Source organism: Capra hircus, chromosome 20 (assembly GCF_001704415.2).
Source record: "Capra hircus breed San Clemente chromosome 20, ASM170441v1, whole genome shotgun sequence".
Lineage (NCBI taxonomy): Eukaryota > Metazoa > Chordata > Mammalia > Artiodactyla > Bovidae > Capra > Capra hircus.
Window position 1 is genome coordinate 15,095,501 of NC_030827.1, and position 21,436 is coordinate 15,116,936.

At 35.9% G+C, this 21,436-nt stretch overlaps 1 protein-coding gene across 2 annotated transcripts in view; it reads right to left on the reverse strand.

Moving 5' to 3' along the window:
- RNF180 (ring finger protein 180) overlaps positions 208–21,436 on the reverse strand; it is a 281,289-nt gene continuing 260,060 nt past the window's right edge. For both annotated transcript variants that reach the window (XM_018065778.1, XM_018065777.1), the window contains one exon: positions 208–1,242. In XM_018065778.1, the coding sequence (XP_017921267.1) occupies positions 1,043–1,242 (200 nt within the window). In that variant the 3' untranslated portion in view covers positions 208–1,042. The remainder of the gene's footprint in view (positions 1,243–21,436) is intronic.

A 21,436-nucleotide genomic window follows, 5' to 3' on the forward strand; every position in this document is an offset into this window, starting at 1 on the left:
ACTTTTTCACTTTTAATACTGGACTACCTACCTGAATTCTCTTTTGTACTGGGATAATTCAGATCTCCTTTTTAAAAAATATTAATATGGCAAAACTAATTCCAAGGAATACTGTAATAATAATAAGGCAAGTTTTTGTTCTTTAAACCCTTAAGCCTATTTCCAACAATTCTTATTCCAGACATAAAATTAGTTAATAACAATGAAAAAATTTAAAAGCCACTCTTTATTGTACATTTACAATATATTTGACAACCTCCAAGTTAAAAGAATCACTAAATTAATTACAGCTTAGACATGCATTGCTCTGAAAGTCAGTAACTTTTTAATTTCTTCAGGTGAGTAATCCTGCAATTGGAAAAGTGTTAATATAATTTTCTAAGTCTTTGTTGGTGTGAATTAGTTTTATTTTTTATTTTTCCTTTTTATTTTGTTTGTGTTTTCTATTCTATTCTTGTAACAGTTTAAAATGTTGCACTAATGATATTATTAGGTCTGTTAAAAACAAAGTATAGTCAGCTGTGTTGGTAATAGAAAGGACACTAAGGACATAAATAGAGATCACTGGAAAGCAAAGCTGAATATACCCTGCTAGATTAGTTCCCAGAGAAGATGGTTTATCTTTAATGTATATAACTTGCCTGAGAATAGGTGATGATTACTAAATAGTTTATAATTAAAGATAATAACTACTCATATTATCATTTCATTTTGTATTTTTAGTATTTTTAAGTGGAGGGAAAAACCTCAGTCTTTAAAATATGTGTAAAAGTGACACTGTAAAATTAGAACCACAAATGCCAAATCAAGGAGAACTGTAAAATTAATAGTGCATTGTTGCTAAGTGCTAATAGATTAGATCTTAAATCAAGTTTAGTTTGTTACATGAAACATTCATAAATAAATCCATTCTCATATTTTCTATAAACACCAACAATTTATATAATACATTATAAAAACTTCAAAGCACATTTAAAAAATGTTTAAGTATTGTTATCTACATCATTTGTAATTGTGCAACAGTATTAAGGTATGAAAATTCCTAAAATGGAAAGAAAAAATAGCAAAGAAAGCAGAAAACAATGAATCCAATGACCCAGTTCACTGAATAAATATAGATGATCACCATATCCATGTCAAACCACCATCCACGGCTATCATCCTCAAAGTGCAGATAATCCATCCTGTGTGCACCATGTGGAAACTGCCTTCTTGTAACTGGAGCTGCACGTCTGTGGAAACCTAGAAGATATATGAACATACAAGTTAAAGCCCATTAAATTCAGATAAGTGCTCAGAAAGGAAGCTGCATTATGAACATGAGTATCATGACCAGAGCATTATCTTGATTTCACTGAGTGGCATATATCGTATTCCATACAGTTTTTCTTTTTAATGATAAGCAACTATCAGAAGTCTTTTTCAGTTAAAGCTTTTAAGGGGGACAGTAAAATTAGCAAAAGGCATGGAATATGGAGTCAAGAGACTATTCTTTTTTAAAAACCAAAGTATAGTTGATCTCCAATATTAGTTTCAAGTATATAGTGTATGATTTAACATTTTTATAGATTATACTCCATTTAAAGTTATAATAAAATATTGGCTATATTTCCTGCGCTATACAATATATAGCTTATTTAAATACATAGTAGTTCATATTCTTAATCTCCTACCTCCTCCTGTCTTCCTTCCTTGCCTATCCCCACTGATAACAACTAGTCTGTTCTCTGTATAAGTGTGTTTCTGTTGTGTCATATTTACTCATTTTAGTGTTTAGAGTCCATATATAAGTGATAACATACAGTATTTGTATTTTTCTGACTTATTTCATTAAGCATAGTATCCTCCAGGTCTATCCATATTGTTGAAAGTGTTGAAACTTCATTCTTTTTTCAATGGCTGAGGAATATTGCATTGTGTGTGTATGTATATCCCATCTTTATCTGTTCATCTGTTGATGGACACTTACATAGGCTATTGTAAATAATGCTGCTATGAACACTGGGGTACATCAGTTCAGTTCAGTTGCTCAGTCGTGTCCAGCTCTTTGCGACCCCATGGAGTGCAGCGGGCCAGGCCTCCCTGTCCATCACCAACTCCTGGAGTTTACCCAAACTCATCTGCATCGAGTCAGTGATGTCATCCAACCATCTCATCCTCTGTCGTCCCCTTCTCTTCTGGCCTTCAATCTTTCCCAGCATCAGGGTCTTTTCCAATGAGTCAGCTCTTCACATCAGGTGGCCAAAGTATTGGAGTTTCAGCCTCAACATCAGTCCTTCCAATGAACACTCAGGACTGATCTCCTTTAGGATGGACTGGTTGGATTTCCCTGCAGTCCAAGGGACTCTCAAGAGACTTCTCCAACACCACAGTTCAAAAGCATCAATTCTTCAGTGCTCAGCTTTATTTATAGTCCAACTCTCACATCCATACATGACTCCTGGAAAAACCATACATAGCTTTGACTAGACGGATCTTTGTCGGCAAAGTAATGTCTCTGCTTTTTAATATGCTGTCTAGGTTGGTCATAGCTTTTCTTCCAAGGAGCAAGCATCTTTTAATATCATGGCTGCAGTCACCATCTGCAGTGATTCTGGAGCTCCCAAAAATAAAGTCTGCCACTGTTTCCACTGTTTCCCCAACTATCTGCAATGAAGTGATGGGACTGGATGCCATGATCTTCGTTTTCTGAATGTTGGGCTTTAAGCCAACTTTTTCACTCTCCTCTTTCACTTTCATCAACAGGCTCTTTAGTTCTTCTTTGCTTTCTGCCATAAGGGTGGTGTCATCTGCATATCTGAGGTTATTGATATTTCTACCAGCAATCTTGATTCCAGCTTGTGCTTCTTCCAGCCCAGCATTTCTCATGATGTACTCTGCATAGAAGTTAAATCAGCACAGTGACAATATATAACCTTGACATACTCCTTTTCCTATTTGGAACCAGTCTGTTGTTCCATGTCCAGTTCTAACTGTTGCTTCCTGACCTGCATACAGATTTCTCAAGAGGCAGGTCAGGTGTTCTGGTATTCCCATTTCTTTCAGAATTTTTCACAGTTTGTTTTGATCCACACAGTCAAAGGCTTTGGCATAGTCAATAAAGCAGAAGTAGATGTTTTTCTGGAACTCTCTTGCTTTTGAAGATGATCCAGTGGATGTTGGCAATTTGATCTCTGATTCCTCTGCCTTTTCTAAAACCAGCTGGAAGTTCACGGTTTATGTACTGTTGAAGCCTGGCTTGGAGAATTTTGAACATTTCTTTACTAGCTTGCGAGATGAGTGCAATTGTGTGGTAGTTTGAACATTCTTTTTTTTAATTTTTATTTTGTATTGGGGTATAGCTGATTAACAAACAATGTTGTGATAGTTTCAGGCAAACAGTGAAGGGACTCAGCCATATATATACATGTATCATTTCTCTCTCAAAACCCCCTCCATCCAGGCTGGCACATAACATTGAGCAGACTTCCATGTACTATACAGTAGGTCCTTGTTGGTTATCCATTTTATTTTATTTATTTACTTTTATTTTTACTTTATTTTGCTTTACAATACTATATTGGTTTTGCCATACATTGACATGAGTCAGCCACGGGTGTACATGAGTTCCCAATCCTGAACCCCCCTCCCACCTCCCTGACATTGCTTTTCTTAGGCATTGGAATGAAAACTGACCTTTTCCAGTCCTGTTCCCACAGGTGTTTTCCAAATTTGCTGGCACATTGAGTGCACCACTTTCACAGCATCATCTTTTAGGATTTGAAAGAGGTCAACTGGAGTTCCATCACCTCCACTATCTTTGTTCATAGTGATGCTTCCTAAGGCCTACTTGACTTCACATTCCATGTTGTCTGGCTCTAGGTGAGTGATCACACCATCATAATTATCTGGGTTGTGAAGATCTTTTTTTGTACAGTTCTTCTGTGTATTCTTGCCACCTCTTAATATCTTCTGCTTCTGTTAGGTCCATCCCATTTCTGTCCTTTATTGTGCCCATCGTTGCATGAAATGTTCCCTTGGTATCTCTAATTTTCTTGAGGAGATCTCTAGTCTTTCCCATTATATTGTTTTCCTCTTTTTCTTTGCATTGATCACTGAGGAAGACTTTCTTATCTCTCCTTGCTATTCTTTGGAACTCTGCATTCAAATAGGTATATCTTTCCTTTTCTCCTTTGCTTTTGGCTTCTCTTCTTTTCACAGCTATTTGTAAGGCCTCCTCAGATAGCCATTTTGCCTTTTTGCATTTCTTTTTCTTGGGGATGGTCTCAATCCCTATCTCGTGAATATATCTTTTCAAATTACTATTTTTGTTTACTTCAGTAATATAGCCAAGAATGGAACTGGAGGACCAGTTGGTAGTTCTATTTTTAGTTTATTGGGGAAACTTCATACTAATTTACTTTGTGGCTGTACCAATTTACATTCCTACAATGTACTAGGGTATCCTTTTCTCCAAATTCTCATCAATGTTATTTGTGGTCTTTATGATGGTAGCCATTCTACAGATGTGAGATGATATCTCATTTGTATTTCTTTGATGATTAGTGATGTTGAGCATCTTTTCCTATTGGTCATCTGTATGTCTTCTCTGGAGAAATGTCTGTTCAGGTCTTGTGTATTTTTTAATTTATTTTTTTGATAATGAGTTGTATGAGCTCTATTTTGGATATAGACTCCTTATTGGTCATACCACTGGCAGAAATTTTAAGAGACTAATTTTGTTCTGTCATTTACTTGGGGCAAGTTAATTGATCTCTTTGATTTCAGACTTCTCATCTATATCATCTGATTTTTTAATTAAAATTTTGTGAGGTTCATTTTTTTGATATTGTGTTGCATGAGCTGTTTATAAGATTTAGAGATTAATTCCTTATCAACTGCATTGTTTGCAACATTTCCTCCCATTCTATGGGTTGTCTTTTCATTTTGTTTATGATTTCTTTTGCTATGAAAACTTTTCAGTTTAAATAGGTCCCATTTGTTTACTTTTGTTTTCATTTTCATTACTCTAGGAGAAGACTGAAAAAGATATTGTGGTGATTTATGTTAAAGAGTGTTCTGCCTATATTTTCCTCTAAGAATTTATAGTATCTGGTCTTACATTTAGGCTGTGAATTCATTTTGAGTTTATTTTTGTGTATGGTGCTAAAGAATGTTCTAATTTCATTTTTTCTATGTAGCTGTCCAGTTTTCATGGAATCATTTATTAAAGGAGACTATCTTTTCTCCATTGTACAGTCTTGCTTTCTTTGTCATAGATTAACTGACCATAGGTACTACGTGGCTCTCTACCCTGTTCCATTGATCTTTATGTCTGGTTTTGTGTCAGCACCATACTGCTTTAATGACTGTAGCTTTGCAGTGTAAAGTCAAGGAACCTAATCCTCCAACTCTGTCTTTCATTCTCAAGATTGTTTTGGCTCTTTGGAGTCTTTTGTGTCTCCATATACATTTTAAGAACAATCCATGAAAAATGGGCAAAAGACCTAAATAGATGTTTCTCCAAAGAAGACTTACAGTTGACCAAGAGGCATATGAAAAGATGCTCAATGTCACTCACTAATTATTAGATAAATTCAAATCAAAGCTAAAGTGAGATATCACCTCATACCAGTTAGAATGGCCATCATCAAAAAGCCTACAAATAAAAAATGCAGGCAGTGTGGAGAAAAAGGATCCCTTTTTACATTGTTGGGGCTTCTGTAGTGGCTCAGAAAGTAAAGAATCTGCCTGCAATGCAAGAGACCTGGGATCAATCCCTAGATCGGGAAGATCCCCTGAAGAAAGGAATGGCTACCACTCCAGTATTCTTACCTGGAGAATTCCATGGACAGAGGAGCCTGGTAGGTTATAGTCCATGCGGTTGTAAAGAGTTGGATACAACTGAGCAACTAACACACAAGTCTACATTGCTGGTGGGAATGTAAATTGGAACACCCACTATGGAGAACAGTATGGAGGTTCCTTAAGGAACTAAAAACAGAGCTACCATATGATCCAGCAATCCCACTCTGGGGCATGTATCTGAAGAAAAACATGGTTCAAAAAGATACATGCACCGCAATGTTCAATGCAGTGCTGTCTACAATAGCCAAGATATGGAAGCAACCTAAATGTCCATTGCTCAGAGGTTAAAGCGTCTGCCTAGAATGCGGGAGACCCGGGTTCGATCTCTGGGTTGGGAAGATCCCCTGGAGAAGGAAGTGGCAACCCACTCCAGTACTCTTGCTTGGAGAATCCCATGGATGGAGGAGCCTGGTGGGCTACAGTCCATGGGGTTGCAGAGTTGGACATGACTGAGCGACTTCACTTTCACTTTCACAGATGAATAGATATAGAAGATGTGTTATATATACACAATAGACTATTACTCAGCCATCAAAAACAATGAAACAATGCAATTTGCAGCAACATAGATCAGTTCAGTTCAGTTGCTCAGTCATGTCTGACTCTGTGAACCCATGGACTGTAGCACGGCAGGCTTCCTTGTCCATCACCAACTCCTGGAGCTTGTTCAAACTCATGTCCATTGAGTTGGTGATGCCATCCAACCATCTCATTCTCTGTCATCCCCATCTCTTCCTGATTTCAATCTTTCCCAGCATCATGATCCTTTCCAATGAGTCAACTGTTCACATCAGGTGGCCAAAGTATTGGAGCTTCAACTTCAGCATCAGTCCTTCCAATGAATATTCAGGACTGATTTCCTTTAGGATTGACTGGTTTGATCTCCTTATAGTCCAAGGGCTCTCAAGAGTCTTCTCAAACACCACAGTTCAAAAGCATCAATTGTTCAGTGCTCAGATTTCTCTATGGTCTAATTCTCACATCCATACATGACTACTAGAAAAACCATAGCTTTGACTCTACAGATCTTTGTTGGTAAAGTAATGTCTCTGCTTTTTAATACGTTGTCTAGGTTTGTTGTAGCTTTTCTTCCAAGGAACAAACATCTTTTAATATCATGGCTGCAGTCACCATCTGTGGTGGTCTGATACTCCTATCTCTCAGAATTTTTCACAGTTTGCTGTGATCCACAGAGTCAAAGGCTTTTGTGCACTCAATGAAGCAGAAATAGATTTTTTTAAAAATTCTTTTTCTCTATGATCCAATGAATGTTGGCAATTTTATATCTGGTTCCTCTGTCTTCTAAACCCGGCTTGTATATCTGGAAGTTCTCAGTTCACCTACTGCTGAAGTCTAGCTTGAAGGATTTTGAGCATAACCTTACTAGCATGCAAAATAAGGGCAACTGTATGGTAGTTTGTATGTTCTTTGGCACTGCCCTTCTTTGGGATTGGAATGAAAACTGACCTTTTCTAGTCCTTTGGTCACTGCTCAGTTTTCCAATTTTTCTGACATGCTAAGTGCAGCACTTAAGAGCATCATCTTTTAGGATTTTAAATAGCTCAGCTGGAATTCCATCACCTCCACTAGCCATGTTTATATTAATGCTTCCTATTTACATGCTAATTACTTGCCTAATGACAACCTGGGTTTGGCTGACAAATAGTGAACTTTATTTTTTAGAGACCTAAAAAAGTTAGGTCTTTTTAGACATTAAAGGTTTTTAAAAGATGAATAATTTGATATGCCAAAGCCTTTGACTGTGTGGATCACAATAAACTGTGGAAAATTCTGAAAGAGATGGGAATATTAGACCACCTGACCTGCCTCTTGAGAAATCTGTATGCAGGTCAGGAAGCAACAGTTAGAATTGGACATGGAACAACAGACTGGTTCCAAATAGGAAAAAGAGTATGTAAAGGCTGTATATTGTCACTGTGCTTATTTAACTTCCATTCAGAGTACATCATGAGAAACACTGGGCTGGATGAAGCACAAGCTGGAATCAAGATTGCTGGGAGAAATATCAATAACCTCAGATATGCAGATACTGCTGCTGCTAAGTCACTTCAGTCGTGTCCGACTCTATGCGACCCCATAGACGGCAGCCCACCAGACTCCCCTGTCCCTAGGATTCTCCAGTCAAGAACATTGGAGTGGGTTGCCATGTCCTTCTCCAATGCATGAAAGAAAAAAGTGAAAGTGAAGTCGCTCAGTCGTGTCTGACTTTAACGACTCCACTGAGCACAGCCTACCTAGGCTCCTCCGTCCATGGGATTTTCCAGGCAAGAGTACTGGAGTGGGATGCCATTGCCTTCTCTGGATATGCAGATGACAGCACCCTTATGGCAGAAAGTGAAGAACTAAAGAGCCTCTTGATGAAGGTAAAAGTGGAGAGTGAAAAAGTTGGCTTAAAGCTAAACATTCAGAAAACTAAAATCATGGCATCTGGTCCCATCACTTCATGGGAAATAGATGGGGAAACAGTGGCTGATTTATTTTTCTGGGCTCCAAAATCACTGCAGATGGTGACTGCAGCCATGAAATACAGATGCTTCTCCTTGGAAGGAAAGTTATGACCAACCCAGACAGCGTGTTAAAAAGCAGAGACATTACTTTGCCAACAAAGGTCTGTCTTGTCAAGGCTATGGTTTTTCCAGTAATCAGGTATGGATGTGAGAGTTGGACTATAAAGAAAGCTGAGTGCCAAAGAATTATTGCTTTTGAACTGTGGTGTTGGAGAATACTCTTGAGAGTCCCTTGGACTGCAAGGAGATCCAACCAGTCCATCCTAAAGGAGATCAGTCATGAGTGTTCATTGGAAGGACTGATGTTGAAGCTGAAACTCCAATACTTTGGCCACCTGATGCGAAGAACTGACTCATTGGAAAAGACCCTGATGCTGGGAAAGACTGAAGGCAGTAGGAGAAGGGGACAACAGAGGATGAGATGGTTGAATGACATCGCCAACTCAATGGACATGGGTTTGGGTAAACTCCAGGAGTTGGTGATGGACAGGGAGGCCTGGCGTGCTGCGGTCCGTGGGGTTGCAAGGGCGTCGGACATGACTGAGCGACTGAACTGAACTGAATATGATTATTAATATTAGCCTTTGCTTTGTACTTATCTACTGGCTACTAACTTTACCTGTGCTTATTAGTTTCAGTGGGTGGGGACAATACAATAAACTGAGCAGAAAAGATACATTCTGGCATATGCTAGTAACTCTGGTGATAAAGTTTCTGTAAGGCTCAAGCTTGAAGTAGATTCTGATTCATTCTTTTTAATAACTCATTTAATAAAAACAAAAGTAATGTTGAATATTCTGCTCCATATCAGGTTTCTTATTCTCACAGAAAGGTTGCATTGACCTGAGTTATCATTATGGTTACTTAAAGTCAAGCTATCATTATGGTTACTTAAAGTCAAGTTTCTTTGATCAAGAACAATCTTAAATTATTGTTCACATATGTTTTATATTGTATAACAAATTGTATATATTTTAAGGTGTAAAGTAGGATGATTTGATATATAATATTTAGTGAGATGATTATTATAGTCAAGCTAACTAACATATCCATCTCCTTTTTTGTTGTTTTTAGAGTACCTTCTGTCTACTTTCTTAGCAAATATCTACTATCTCTGCTGAGATATATGGTTCATATATATTTTTTCCTCAAACCATGGACTATGTTTCATTTTTCTTGTTTCCTCTGCCATGCAGAAGAAGCTTTTTAGTTTGATATAGTCCTGCTTGTTTATTTTTGCTGTTGTTGCCTGACCTTTTGTGGTCTTAATAAAAAATAATGACCGGAAAGGCCCATGTCAAGGAGCTTATCCTACATGGTTTCTTATAGAGTTTTATGGGTGCAGATCTTACATTTAACTCTTTAATATATTTTTGAATAGATTTTTGTGTATGGTGTAACACATGGGTTCAGTTTCACTCTTTTGTGTGTGGCAATCCAGTTTTCCCAGTACTATTTATTGAAAAGAGTATCCTTCCTTTCCCCATTGTGAATATATTCCTGACTCCCTTACTAAAAATTAGTTGATTATGTATATCAGGATTTACTTCTGAGGTTTCCACTGTGTTCCACTGGTCTATGAGTCTATTTTTATACCAATGCCATACTGTTCTGATTAGTATAGCTTTGTAATATAACTTGAAATCATCAAGTGATACCTTCTACTCTGTTCTTTCTCAAGGTTCTTTTATTTGGGATCTTTTGCCAATAAAGCTTGTGCTGGTGATGGAATTCCAGCAGAGCTATTTAAAATCCTAAAAGATGATGCTATTAAAGTGCTGCACTCAATTTGTCAGCAAATTTGGAAAACCCAGCAGTGGGCACAGGACTGGAAAAGGTCAGTCCTCATTCCAATTCCCAAGAAGGGCAATACTAAAGAAGGTTCAAAAAATCAGACAATTGCACTCATCTCTCATGCTAGGAAGGTTATGCTCAAAATCCTCCAAACTAGGCTTCAGCCTTACATGAACGGAAAACTCCAGATGTTTAGGCAGATGGGTTTAGAAAAGGCAGAGGAACTAGAGATCAAATCGCCAACATTCTCTGGATCATAGAGAAAGCAAGGGAATTTCAGGAAAACATCTAACTCTGTTTCATTGACTATACTAAAGCCTTTGACTGTGTGGATCATAACAAACTGTAGAAGCAACAGTTAGAACCCTGTATGGAACAACTGACTGGTTCAGGATAGAGAAAGGAGTATGATAAGGCTGTTTTTTATCACTTTGTTTATTTAACTTATACACAGAGCATATCATGTGAAATGCCAGGCTGGATGAGTTACAACCTGGAATCAAGATTGACAGGACAAATATTAACAACCTCAGATACTCAGATGATACCACCCTAACAACAGAAAGTGAAGAGAAACTAAAGAGGCCTCTTGATGAGGGCAAAGGAGGAAAGTGAAAAAGCTGGCTTAAAAGTCAATATTAAAAAAACTAAGATCTTGGGATCTGGTCCCATCACCTCATGGCAAACAGAAGAGAAGCAGTGACAGATTTCCTCTTATTGGGCTCTAAAATCACCGCAGATGGTGACTGTAGCACAACTGCTTCCTGGCAGGAAAGCTATGACAAACCTAGACAACGTGTTAAAAAGCAAAGAGATTACTTTGCTGACAAAGGTCTGAATAGTCAAGGCGTCTTTCCAGTTGTCACGTATGGATGTGAGAGCTGGACATTAAAGAAGTCAGAATGCCAAAAAATTGATGCTTTCAATCTGTGATGCTGGTGAAGACTCTTGAGAGTCCCTTGGAAAGCAAGATCAAACCAGTCAATCTCAAAGGAAATCAACCCTGAGTACTCTTTGGAAGGACTGATGCTGAAGTTGGAGCTCCAGTACTTTGGCCACCTGATGCGAACAGCTGACTTACTGAAAAAGACCCTGATGCTGGGATAGACTGAAGATAAAAGGAGAAGAGGGTGACAGAGGATGAGATGGCATCACTGATTCAATGAACATGAACTTGGGCAAACTCTGAGAGATGGGAGGGACAGGGAAGCCTGGTGTGCTGCAGCCCATAGGGTTGCAAAGTATTGAATACAGCTTGGTTACTGAACAACAATGTGAGTCTATACCAATTTTACAACTGGTTTTTTTTTTTTTCTGTTTCTTTGAAAAATGCCATTGGTATTTTGATAGGGATTGTATTGAGTCTGTGTTTTGCTTTGAGTAGTACAGACATCTTAACAATAATTTTTAAATTTCATTTTTTATTGATGTATAGTTACCAGTTATATAGTAATATGTTATAGGTATATAATAAAGTGATTTACAATTTTTAAAGGTTACATTCCATATACAGTTATTATAAAATATTGGCCATATTTTTTCCATGTTGTACAATATATCCTTATATCTTATTTTATACCTCTCACTTGTAGTTTGTACCTCTTACTCCCCTACCCCTATATTAATTCTTTTAAATCAGTAAATATGGAATAGCTTTTCATTTAGTTGTGCCATCTTCAGTTTCTTTCATCGATATTTTATAGCTTTCAGTGTTTATTTATGTAGATTAAAACATGAAATTAAAAAGGATGAGATACATGTTATTTTAGATAAATGGTATTTTAGAATAAATTTAATAGCTATATCTCAAATAACTTTTTAATAATTTCTAATATTTTTGGTTGAGTTGCTATCATATTTTTGATTATTTTTAGAGCTCATGAAAAGCTCATACTAGAATGATGTGTCAGCTCTTCTGTTTTTTTGTTTGCCTTATCAGTATTAGCTTCAATCTGATTTCTCTGTAGGATTATATTTGAGTTTCTTGTCGACTTTGTGTTGGTAGTATAGCTAAAACTAGATAATATAGTCCAAAATTCATTTAACTGGTCATATGTAAACTTCAACATATTGTAACACCTTGAAAACTAATAAACTAATTAAGACAGCTATTCATATTTTCAGACTTGGAGTTTTCCTTGGCTAATATTACACACCATCATAACATGTTAAGAAAGAATACCAGTGTCAGTCCTAAGTATTAGTAAAGTTTAACTTTTCTTCTGTTTGAATAAACATTACAGAAATTTTAATTTATTTTCTTACAATCCAAAGGATTGCCTTGCACCTTGCCTGTAGGTATTCTATTTTTGAGACCATATCTAGAGGATTTCAATCCTAACAGCTTTTTACAACTATCTAACCACTGTTCTCTCAACTGTAGTCAATACTTGAAGAGGAAAGGCTCCTTTTGGTTTGTGTAGGAGAGAGGGGAAGTGGCAAGAGTTTTTCTCTCATTCAAAAATTATTCTAATACATTTTACTGCCTTATAGCTCATGATCTTATTATCTTCATAAAACACAAATGTTCTAAAGAAGTTAATATACCTTTTCAAAAATCTTTTCACAAATATAGACTGGAGAACAGGTAACACTGTTACTGGAAATTATCACCATTACTACTATACTTTAAAATATGTGATTTTTCTGTCTAAAAGGAGTATGTAGAGACCTTAGATTCTTCAGATGCAAAAGTTTCAGTTGTTTGGGTTACAGAATCATGCTGGTTCCACAGTGCAGTCTCAGTTACTCTTGATGTCTTGGTATAATTACTCATAGTGCCTCTTTCACTCTAGAAGTGTCCTTAAGAGTATTGATTTCCTTTATTAATGGAAAGAGAAAAGAGGCAGTGCAGGAAGACTCTGAACTACAACATCTGAACACCAGGAGGCGATACTGACCCAGGTGGCTTATGCAGTATGGTTTTACAGGAAAGGTGGCTAATGATCAGTACTTGATTAACGTTAATTTCTTAATTTTTTTTTCAAGTGGGGAAGGAGTGAGTAGGTATTTATAATAATTTTGGAATTTTCACAACTGTAAACTGAATGAAATGATATAATTTCTAAATCAAAATCAGACTAAAAGAAAATGACCTTACTGACTCCATTACTTAGTAAATATTAGATTATGACACTAAAAAAACTGCCAGAACACTCATCGCAGAGATTAACTGCAGATTCCACTGTAAAATGATGATAATAAAAGTACCTAATTCATTGGGCTAATATGAGGATTAGATAATACATATAAATTAATACATGCTAAGCACATTCCTGGCCAATACTAAAGTTTCAATAAATTAATTATTCTTATTTTTTATTTAATATTGTAACTGTTACTTGCAATATGAAAAGCAGCTGCTTTTCTCAGTTCTTGTTCTTCATATTATGTCTGTCTTTTGTGAATAAATCAATATATTCTTTGTTCAGACAAATGGTGAGAAACTGTTTCCTTTAAGTATGAGTTGATTTCTCTAAGGCAGTCGTTAACTTTAAATAAACTGTCAGAGTATCAGACAGTGAAACTACGGAATATTAAAATTTATGAAGATTATATCTGCTATCACTTAGAGGCTGAGGATATAAAGATATTTTTAGACATGGTTCCTGTCTAAAAGAAACTCATACTCTAGAACAGTTCATCCATCGATCTTTTTTTTGTTTGTTTCATTATCACTCCTTTAAGGAGGAAAAAAATAGTTAAATTAAAATTTATCTGAAATTTATTCTAATCAGTAAATAAAATTAGCTTAAATCCAGTTTCTCTCTACTGAGAGAAATTTAAAATAAGGACTACTTTTTTTTCAGGTAGGGTTGAGGTTGTGAGGGCCAAAAACTACTGTGACATCTAAGATATTTTTGGTGCCACAAGAACCAGTTTTTGCCCCCATTAGAAGTGCATGGCCTAGGAGAGAGCACACTGAAAAGCATATAACACTCAATGTATATATTACATATAACCACTTCATTCCAAAATTGGATTTGAATTAGAATGAATGGAGTGAGAAGTTTCTGCACCAGGAAATCCTCAGACTTAAGCACAGCTTACTATTTAGTGATAACCTGATAAAGTGAATTTGTTATTAAGACATGGTTTAAAGAATAGCCAGTATTATTAGCACATTTTAACTATGGTATTTCAAGGTAAAGGACACTTTTCCACTACAGTGGAAACCATACTGTTCAAGGAATCAGAAAATTTGGATTTTTGTGCCAATACGGAACATACTCATTATTTGATCAAGTCAAAACAGTTCCTCTGTATTGAGATACATATATTCATATGATTTTCTCCTTTAATCTGTTAATGTGATGAACTCAAAGGTATATTTAAAAAAATGTTGAATAATTTTAAAAAGATCTGTTACAGTGATGAATTAAGGTGATAGATTTTCAATGTTTCATCATTCCTTTAAATCCAGGATAAATTCCATGTGTTCACGATACTGGTTTTTACACACTGATGAATTCAACTTCATATATTTTATGTGGTATTTTTATGCCTATGTTTGTAAGGAAGATTGGTCTATAATTTTCTGTTTTATGCAATATTTGCCTGGATTGTATCTCATGATTTTATTGTCTTCATAAAACATTCTGGCTGTTAGGTGACAGTTCTCTGTGGATCTCTGTGTGTCTGCATATCTTGCAAGCAAGAGGCACCTACTGTCTCTGTTCTGACACTGGCAATCCTGTGTTCTCTTTTTACTCTCAAAAATGGTCTGCATAAAATTAGAATTCTTGGTGGTTTGATAAATCTAACCTATAAAGCCTGTAGTCTTTTCAGATGTGGTATAGATTTTTAAATATCAATTTCTTTAATAGCTGTTGGTATACTAATGTTTTCTAGTTATTCTTGAGTACATTTGGTAATTTTTATATAGCAGTATCCATTCAAGTTTTTAAGTGAATTAGACTAAAATTTCCCTGACTGTGGTACATTTGGAGCTTTTCACAAATGTTCTGGTCTCCTGAATGCCTGGCTTATTTGCACTTCTCTGCCCCTTGTGATTTAGGCATGGCGCGAGGCTTGACAACCGAAATGAATGTCCAAAGAAAATATTGTGTGGATTGTTTCTGGGTAGCATGTTCACCAGTTTGAGATGCTACAGCAGTCTCTCTCCCTCTTCCACAAGAACCTGTAATGTATTAGGCAGAGGCTTCTCTGTCATCCTGGGTCCTAAAGCTTAGGATGATGTGGAGCAGAGCACCCAGGGGTTAAGAGAGAAACTAATCCTGACTGGAAATAATGAAGTGACTTTTAGAACTATTAAAGAAAAGGATGATAATCACAAAGTTGAAACTGATTTGTTTTCTCACTGGGGAGAAAAAAAGATAAAGCTCTTGGACAAATTCATTGCATGAAATCAAACAGTAAGAGCTGTGAAGAAAATCTCCAAGTCACTATCAGATTTAGAAAAAATATAACAAAGAACCAGCATTCTAGAATCTCATACAGGTACTTCTGCCTCTTCATAAATTCTATTTTGTCAAAACCATTTTACCTCAGAAGGATTTCTCTTGTGCTCTAGAAAACAAAGCATGACTTTTTCTCCACAAAATATAGTTCAAATTTATATTTGCCATCAAAGACCATAAAGTACTATATTTTGAAGATTCAGAGACAGAAAGACTGTCAACAATTACCTATTTCATTTTTGTAATTTTAGTAACCTGCACAGTGCTTTGAGGATGGAATGTTTGTTTGCAGAATGTTCATTGAGTGGATGGGTAAATGTCTGTATATAAGGATAGACTTCAGAGAACAGAATGAATCATTAGCTTATTTTGAGAATGCCCCAAATCAAGCTACTCATCTATATTTTCAGCATGTACTGAATATTATTATGAATATATTTGAAATACATTTTGTAGTTCTTATGAAAAAAATTCTTTAGAGGTTAATTCAGTTCAGTCACTCAGTTGTGTCCGACTCTTTGTGACCCCATGGACTGCAGCACGCCAGGCCTCCCTGTCCATCGCCAGCTCCTGGAGTTTACTCAAACTCATGTCCATTTAGTCAGTGATGCCATCCAGCTGTCTCATCCTCCGTCATCCCCTTCTCCTCCTGCCTTCAATCTTTCCCAGCATCAGGGTCTTTTCAAATGAGTCAGTTCTTCGCATCAGGTGGCCAAGGTACTGGAGTTTTAGCTTCAGCATCAGTCCTTCCAATGAATATTCAGGACTGATTTCCTTTAGGATGGACTGGTTGGATCTCCTTCCAGTCGAAGGGACTCTTAAGAGTCTTCTCCAACACCGCAGTTCAAAAGCATCAATTCTTTGGCACTCATCTTTCTTTATAGTCCAACTCTCACATCCATACATGACTACTGGAAAAACCATAGCTTTGGCTATACAGATTTTTGTTGGCAAAGTGATGTCTCTGCTTTTTAATATGCTGGCTAGTTATGTCATAGCTTTCCTTTCAAGGAGCAAGTGCCTTTTAATATCATGGCTGCAGTCAACATCTACAGTAATTTTGGAGCCCAAGAAAATAAAATCTGTCACTGTTTCTACTTTTTACCCATGTATTTGCCATGAAGTGATGGGACCAGATGCCATGATCTTAGTTTTCTGAATGTTGAGGTTTAAGCTAGCTTCGTCACTCTTTTCTTTTACCCTCATCAAGAGGGTCTTTAGTTCCTTTTCATTTTCTGCCATTGGAGTGGTATCATTTGCACGTCTGAAGTTGTTGATATTTCTCCTGGCAATTTTGATTCCACCTTGTGATTCATCCAGCTCAGCATTTCTCATGCTGTACTCTGGATATAAGTTAAATAAATCAAGACGATAATATACAGTCTATCTTACTCCTTTCCAAATTTTGAACCAGTTTATTGTTCCCTTTCTGCTTCTAACTGTTGTTTCTTGGCCTGCATACAGGTTTCCAGGAGACAGGTAAGATGGTTTTGTTTTTCCATCTCTTATAAGAATTTTCCATCGTTTGTTGTGATCCACATAGTCAAAGGCTTTAGTGTAGTTAATGAAGCAGTAGTAGATGTTTTTCTGGAACTCCTTTGCTTTGTCCATGATCCAAAGAGTGTTAGCAATGTGATCTCTGGTTCCCCTGCCTCTTTGAAACCAGCTTGTCCATCTGGAAGTTCTTGGTCACGTACTGCTGAAAAAAAGGAGGTATATACTATCCTTTATCTGTGATGGGACAGATGAAATATTAAAGCTTGGTGTTTTATTGTTCTGCATATTATATAAAAATATTGATGTGTCAAGATTTGATTGATATAAGAAAGCCTTAGCAGTAGTGGATATTTTTAGTCATAAGCAGGTATACAGTTACTCTGTTAATAGACATGAAAAGTTAATGCAAAATGGATTTTAAATTTCATTTTATTTTCTTTATCTTTAGGATCCCAGAATCAAACATTTATTAATCCTGCCAAATTAACTTTTTATACAGATTAATATATATTGTAGATTGTAACATATTCTGTAACACATAATTTACTTTGAATATATTTATAAAGTTATCAGGCTAAAATATATAATTCTTAGATGTCTTATTTCTATAACCAGGTATGAAGTGAGAATCATGTCTTTATAGCATGCTTGGGGCTGGTGCACGGTGATGACCCAGAGAGATGTTATGGGGAGGGAAGTGGGAGCGGGGTTTATGTTTGGGAACGCATGTACACCCGTGGTGGATTCATGTCAATGTATGGCAAAACCAATACAGTATTGTAAAGTAATATAAAGTAAAAAAAAAAAAAAGTATTTTTAACTGTGATAAAACACAAATAACATGAAATTTGACTTTTCTGGTATACAATTCAGTGGCGTTAATTACATTCACAAAGTTATACAATTATTGCCACTATTTATTTCTAAAAAAATTTTCCATTACCACAAAGAGAAACTCTGTGGCCATTAAACAATAATTCCCCAATTGCCTGCTCTCCTCTGCTCCTGGCATCTCTAATCTACTTTTCTGTCTCTATGAATTTGCCTATTCTAAGATATTTCATGGGCTTCCCAGGTGGCTCATTGATAAAGAATATGTCTGCCAAGACAGGAGACATGGGTTTGATCCCTGAGTCAGGAAGATCCCCTGGAGAAGGAAATGGCTACCCACTCCAGTATTCTTGCCCGGAAAATCCCATGGACTGTGGAGCCTGGTGGGCTACAGTCCATGGGGTTGCAAAGAGTCAGACATGACTGCGTGACTAAACAACAACAAGATATTTCATAGAAGTGGGATCATCAATATTCATCCTTTATGCTGGCTTATTTCACTTAACATTTTAAAGGTTCACTGATACTACATAATATATCAAAACCTCATTCTTTTTTATGGCTGATAATATTTCATATACCACATTTTGTTTATCCATTAATTTGTTCTTATGTACTTGGGTTGTTTCTATCTGTTGGCTATAGTGAATAGTGCTGCAATGAACACTGGCAAACAAGCATCTGTTTTGAGTCCTTCTTTTTAATTCCTATGGTTATATACCCAAGAGTAGAACTGCTATGTCACATGGTAATTCTATGTTTAGCGTTTTGAGGAAACTCCAAACTTTTTTTTTCAGCAAAATATATCATTTTGCATCCCTGTTAGCAATACCCAAGGATTCCAATTTCTGCACATCCTTGCCAACACTTGTTATTTTCTTTTTTAAAAAAATTATAATCATAGTAATTGGTGTGATTCTCACTGTCATTTTGATTTACATTAATCCCCCTAGTGACTAATAATGTGTAATTTTTCATGTGCTTATTGAACATTTGTATATATTCTTTAGAAGGATGTCTATTGAAGTCCATTGCCCATTTTTTAAGTGAGTTATTTGTCTTCTTGAGTTCTTTATATATTGCAGGTATTAAACCATTATCAGATACGACTTGTAAACATTTTCTCCTATTGTGTGGGCTATCTTTTCACCTTCTTGAAAATGTCCTTCTGATGCACAAAATTTTAACTTTGATGAAGTTCAATTTATTTGCTTGTGTTTTGGTGTCATATCTAAGAATCTACTGGCCATGAATATTTACCTTTATATTTTAAGAGTTTTATGTTTTATATTTAGGCCACTGATCTATTTTGAGTTAGTTTTTGTACATAGTATGAGGTTAAATGGCCCAATTTTATTCTTTTCCATGTGGAAATCCACTTGTCCTAGCATTATTTGTTGAAGAGACTCTCCCCAATGAATGCCTTGGCACCCTTTCCAAAAATCAAGTGGCCATAGACATACAGGTTTATTTCTAGAATTACTATTCCATTTCTATTCCATACTCTTTTGCTAATATCATTCTGTTTTGATTCCTGTAGTAAGTTTTGAAAATGAAAGTGTGAGTCTACAACAGTGTGGTTTGTTTTCAAGGTTTTTTGTTTGTTTGTTTACTCAGGGCCCTTTGATATTAAGGACCAAGTTTTCCATTTCTACAAAAAAGGGTCTTGTAATTTTGATAGACATTGCATTGAATCTACAGATAGCTGTAGCTAGTACTGATATCTTAACAATATTAAGTCTTCTAATCCATGAATACAGGATATCTTTCCTTTTATTTAAGTCTTCTTTAATTTCTTTTAGCTATGTTTTATACTTCTCATTATATGTCTTTCACATCCTTGGTTAATTTTTTCCTAGTTATTTATTTTTGATGCTAATATAAGTGAAACTACTTTCTTAATATCCTTTTCAGGTTGTTCTCTATTGGTGAACACAACTAATTTCTGTGTGTTGATGCTGTAACCTGACACTTTGCTGAATATTTTATTAGCACTAGTAGTTTTCTTTTAGATTCCCTGGGATTTTTTGATATGTTTATTTCTACCTTTCCAATTTGAATTCCTTTAAATTCTTGTTCTTATCTATCTGTTCTGGCTAGAATTCTTAACAGTGTTGAATAGCAGTGGTAAAAGCAGCATCCTTGTCTTGTTTTTAATCTTAGGGGGAAAGCTTTCAGTCTTTCACACTGAATTTGATGTTAGCTGTATTTTTTTTTTAATAAATGCCCTTTGTCATGTTGAGGAAGTTCCTTTTTATTCCTAGTATTCTGAATCTTTTGGAAAAAAAAAAAGTGATTTTGTCAGCATTTTATGGTATATTACATTGGTTTTCTTATGTTAGACCACCCTAGCATACCTGGGATAAATACTATTTAGTCATATTTTACAATCATTTATAAGGGATATTGGTCTATAATCTTCTTTTGTGATGTTTTATACAGCTTTCAAATTGGGGCAATACTAATCTCCTAGAATGAGATCAGAACTATTCTCTTCAATTTTTTGTAAAAGTTTAAGAAAGAATGGTGTTACTTCTTTAAATTTTGGTATAATTCACCAGTGATGTCATTTGGTCCCTGATTTTTGTGGGGGTGGGTGTGGGACTTTTGATTACTGATTCAAGTGCTTTACATGTTGTAAGTAAGTATGTTGAGGTTTTCCATTTATTCTTAAGAAGTGTAGCCACTTTGTGTTTCTAGAAATTTGTTCATTTCATCTGGGTTATCTAATTTGTTGTTATAACTGCTCATAGTATTCTCTTATACTATTTTTATTTTCTGTAAGGTTGGTAGTGATGCCTCTGCTTTATTTCTGATTCTAGTTATTTGCATCTTCTTTTCTCTTTTCAATCTAGCTAAAGGGTTGCCAACTCTTGATACTTTAAAAGAACTAACTTTTGGTTTTGTTGATTTTCTCCATTGTTTTTCTATTCTGTATTTCATTTACCTCCATTCCGATCTTTTTTCATTCCTTACTTCTGCTAGTTTGGGGTCTGGATTGCTCTTACTAGTTCTGCAAGCTATGAAATTATGTTATTAATTTGAGATTTTTGTCTCTTTTAATGTAGGTGTTTTATAGCTATAAATTTTCCTCTGAGCACTGTTTTGCTGCATCTCATAAGTTTTGGTATGTTTTATATTTTCATTCATCTTGACATATTTTTTTCTCCAGTTTTTAAATTTTGAATATATTTGACATATGGGCTTTCCGTGGCTCAGATGGTAAAGAATTCCCCTCCAATGCAGGAGACCAGGGTTCAATCCCTGGGTCAGGAAGATCCCACTCCAGTACTCTTGCCCAGAGAATTCCATGGACAGAAGAGCCTGGTAGGCTCAGTCCATGGGCTTGCAAAGAGTTGGATATGACTGAGCAATAACTCTTTCACTTCATATTTGACATATAACATTCTATAAATTTAAGGTGTCAGTTTAATACACTTATACATTGTAATATGATTGCCACTGTAGTCATACTTAGCACCTCTATCACTGCATAGTTATCCCTTTTGTTCAGTGTGC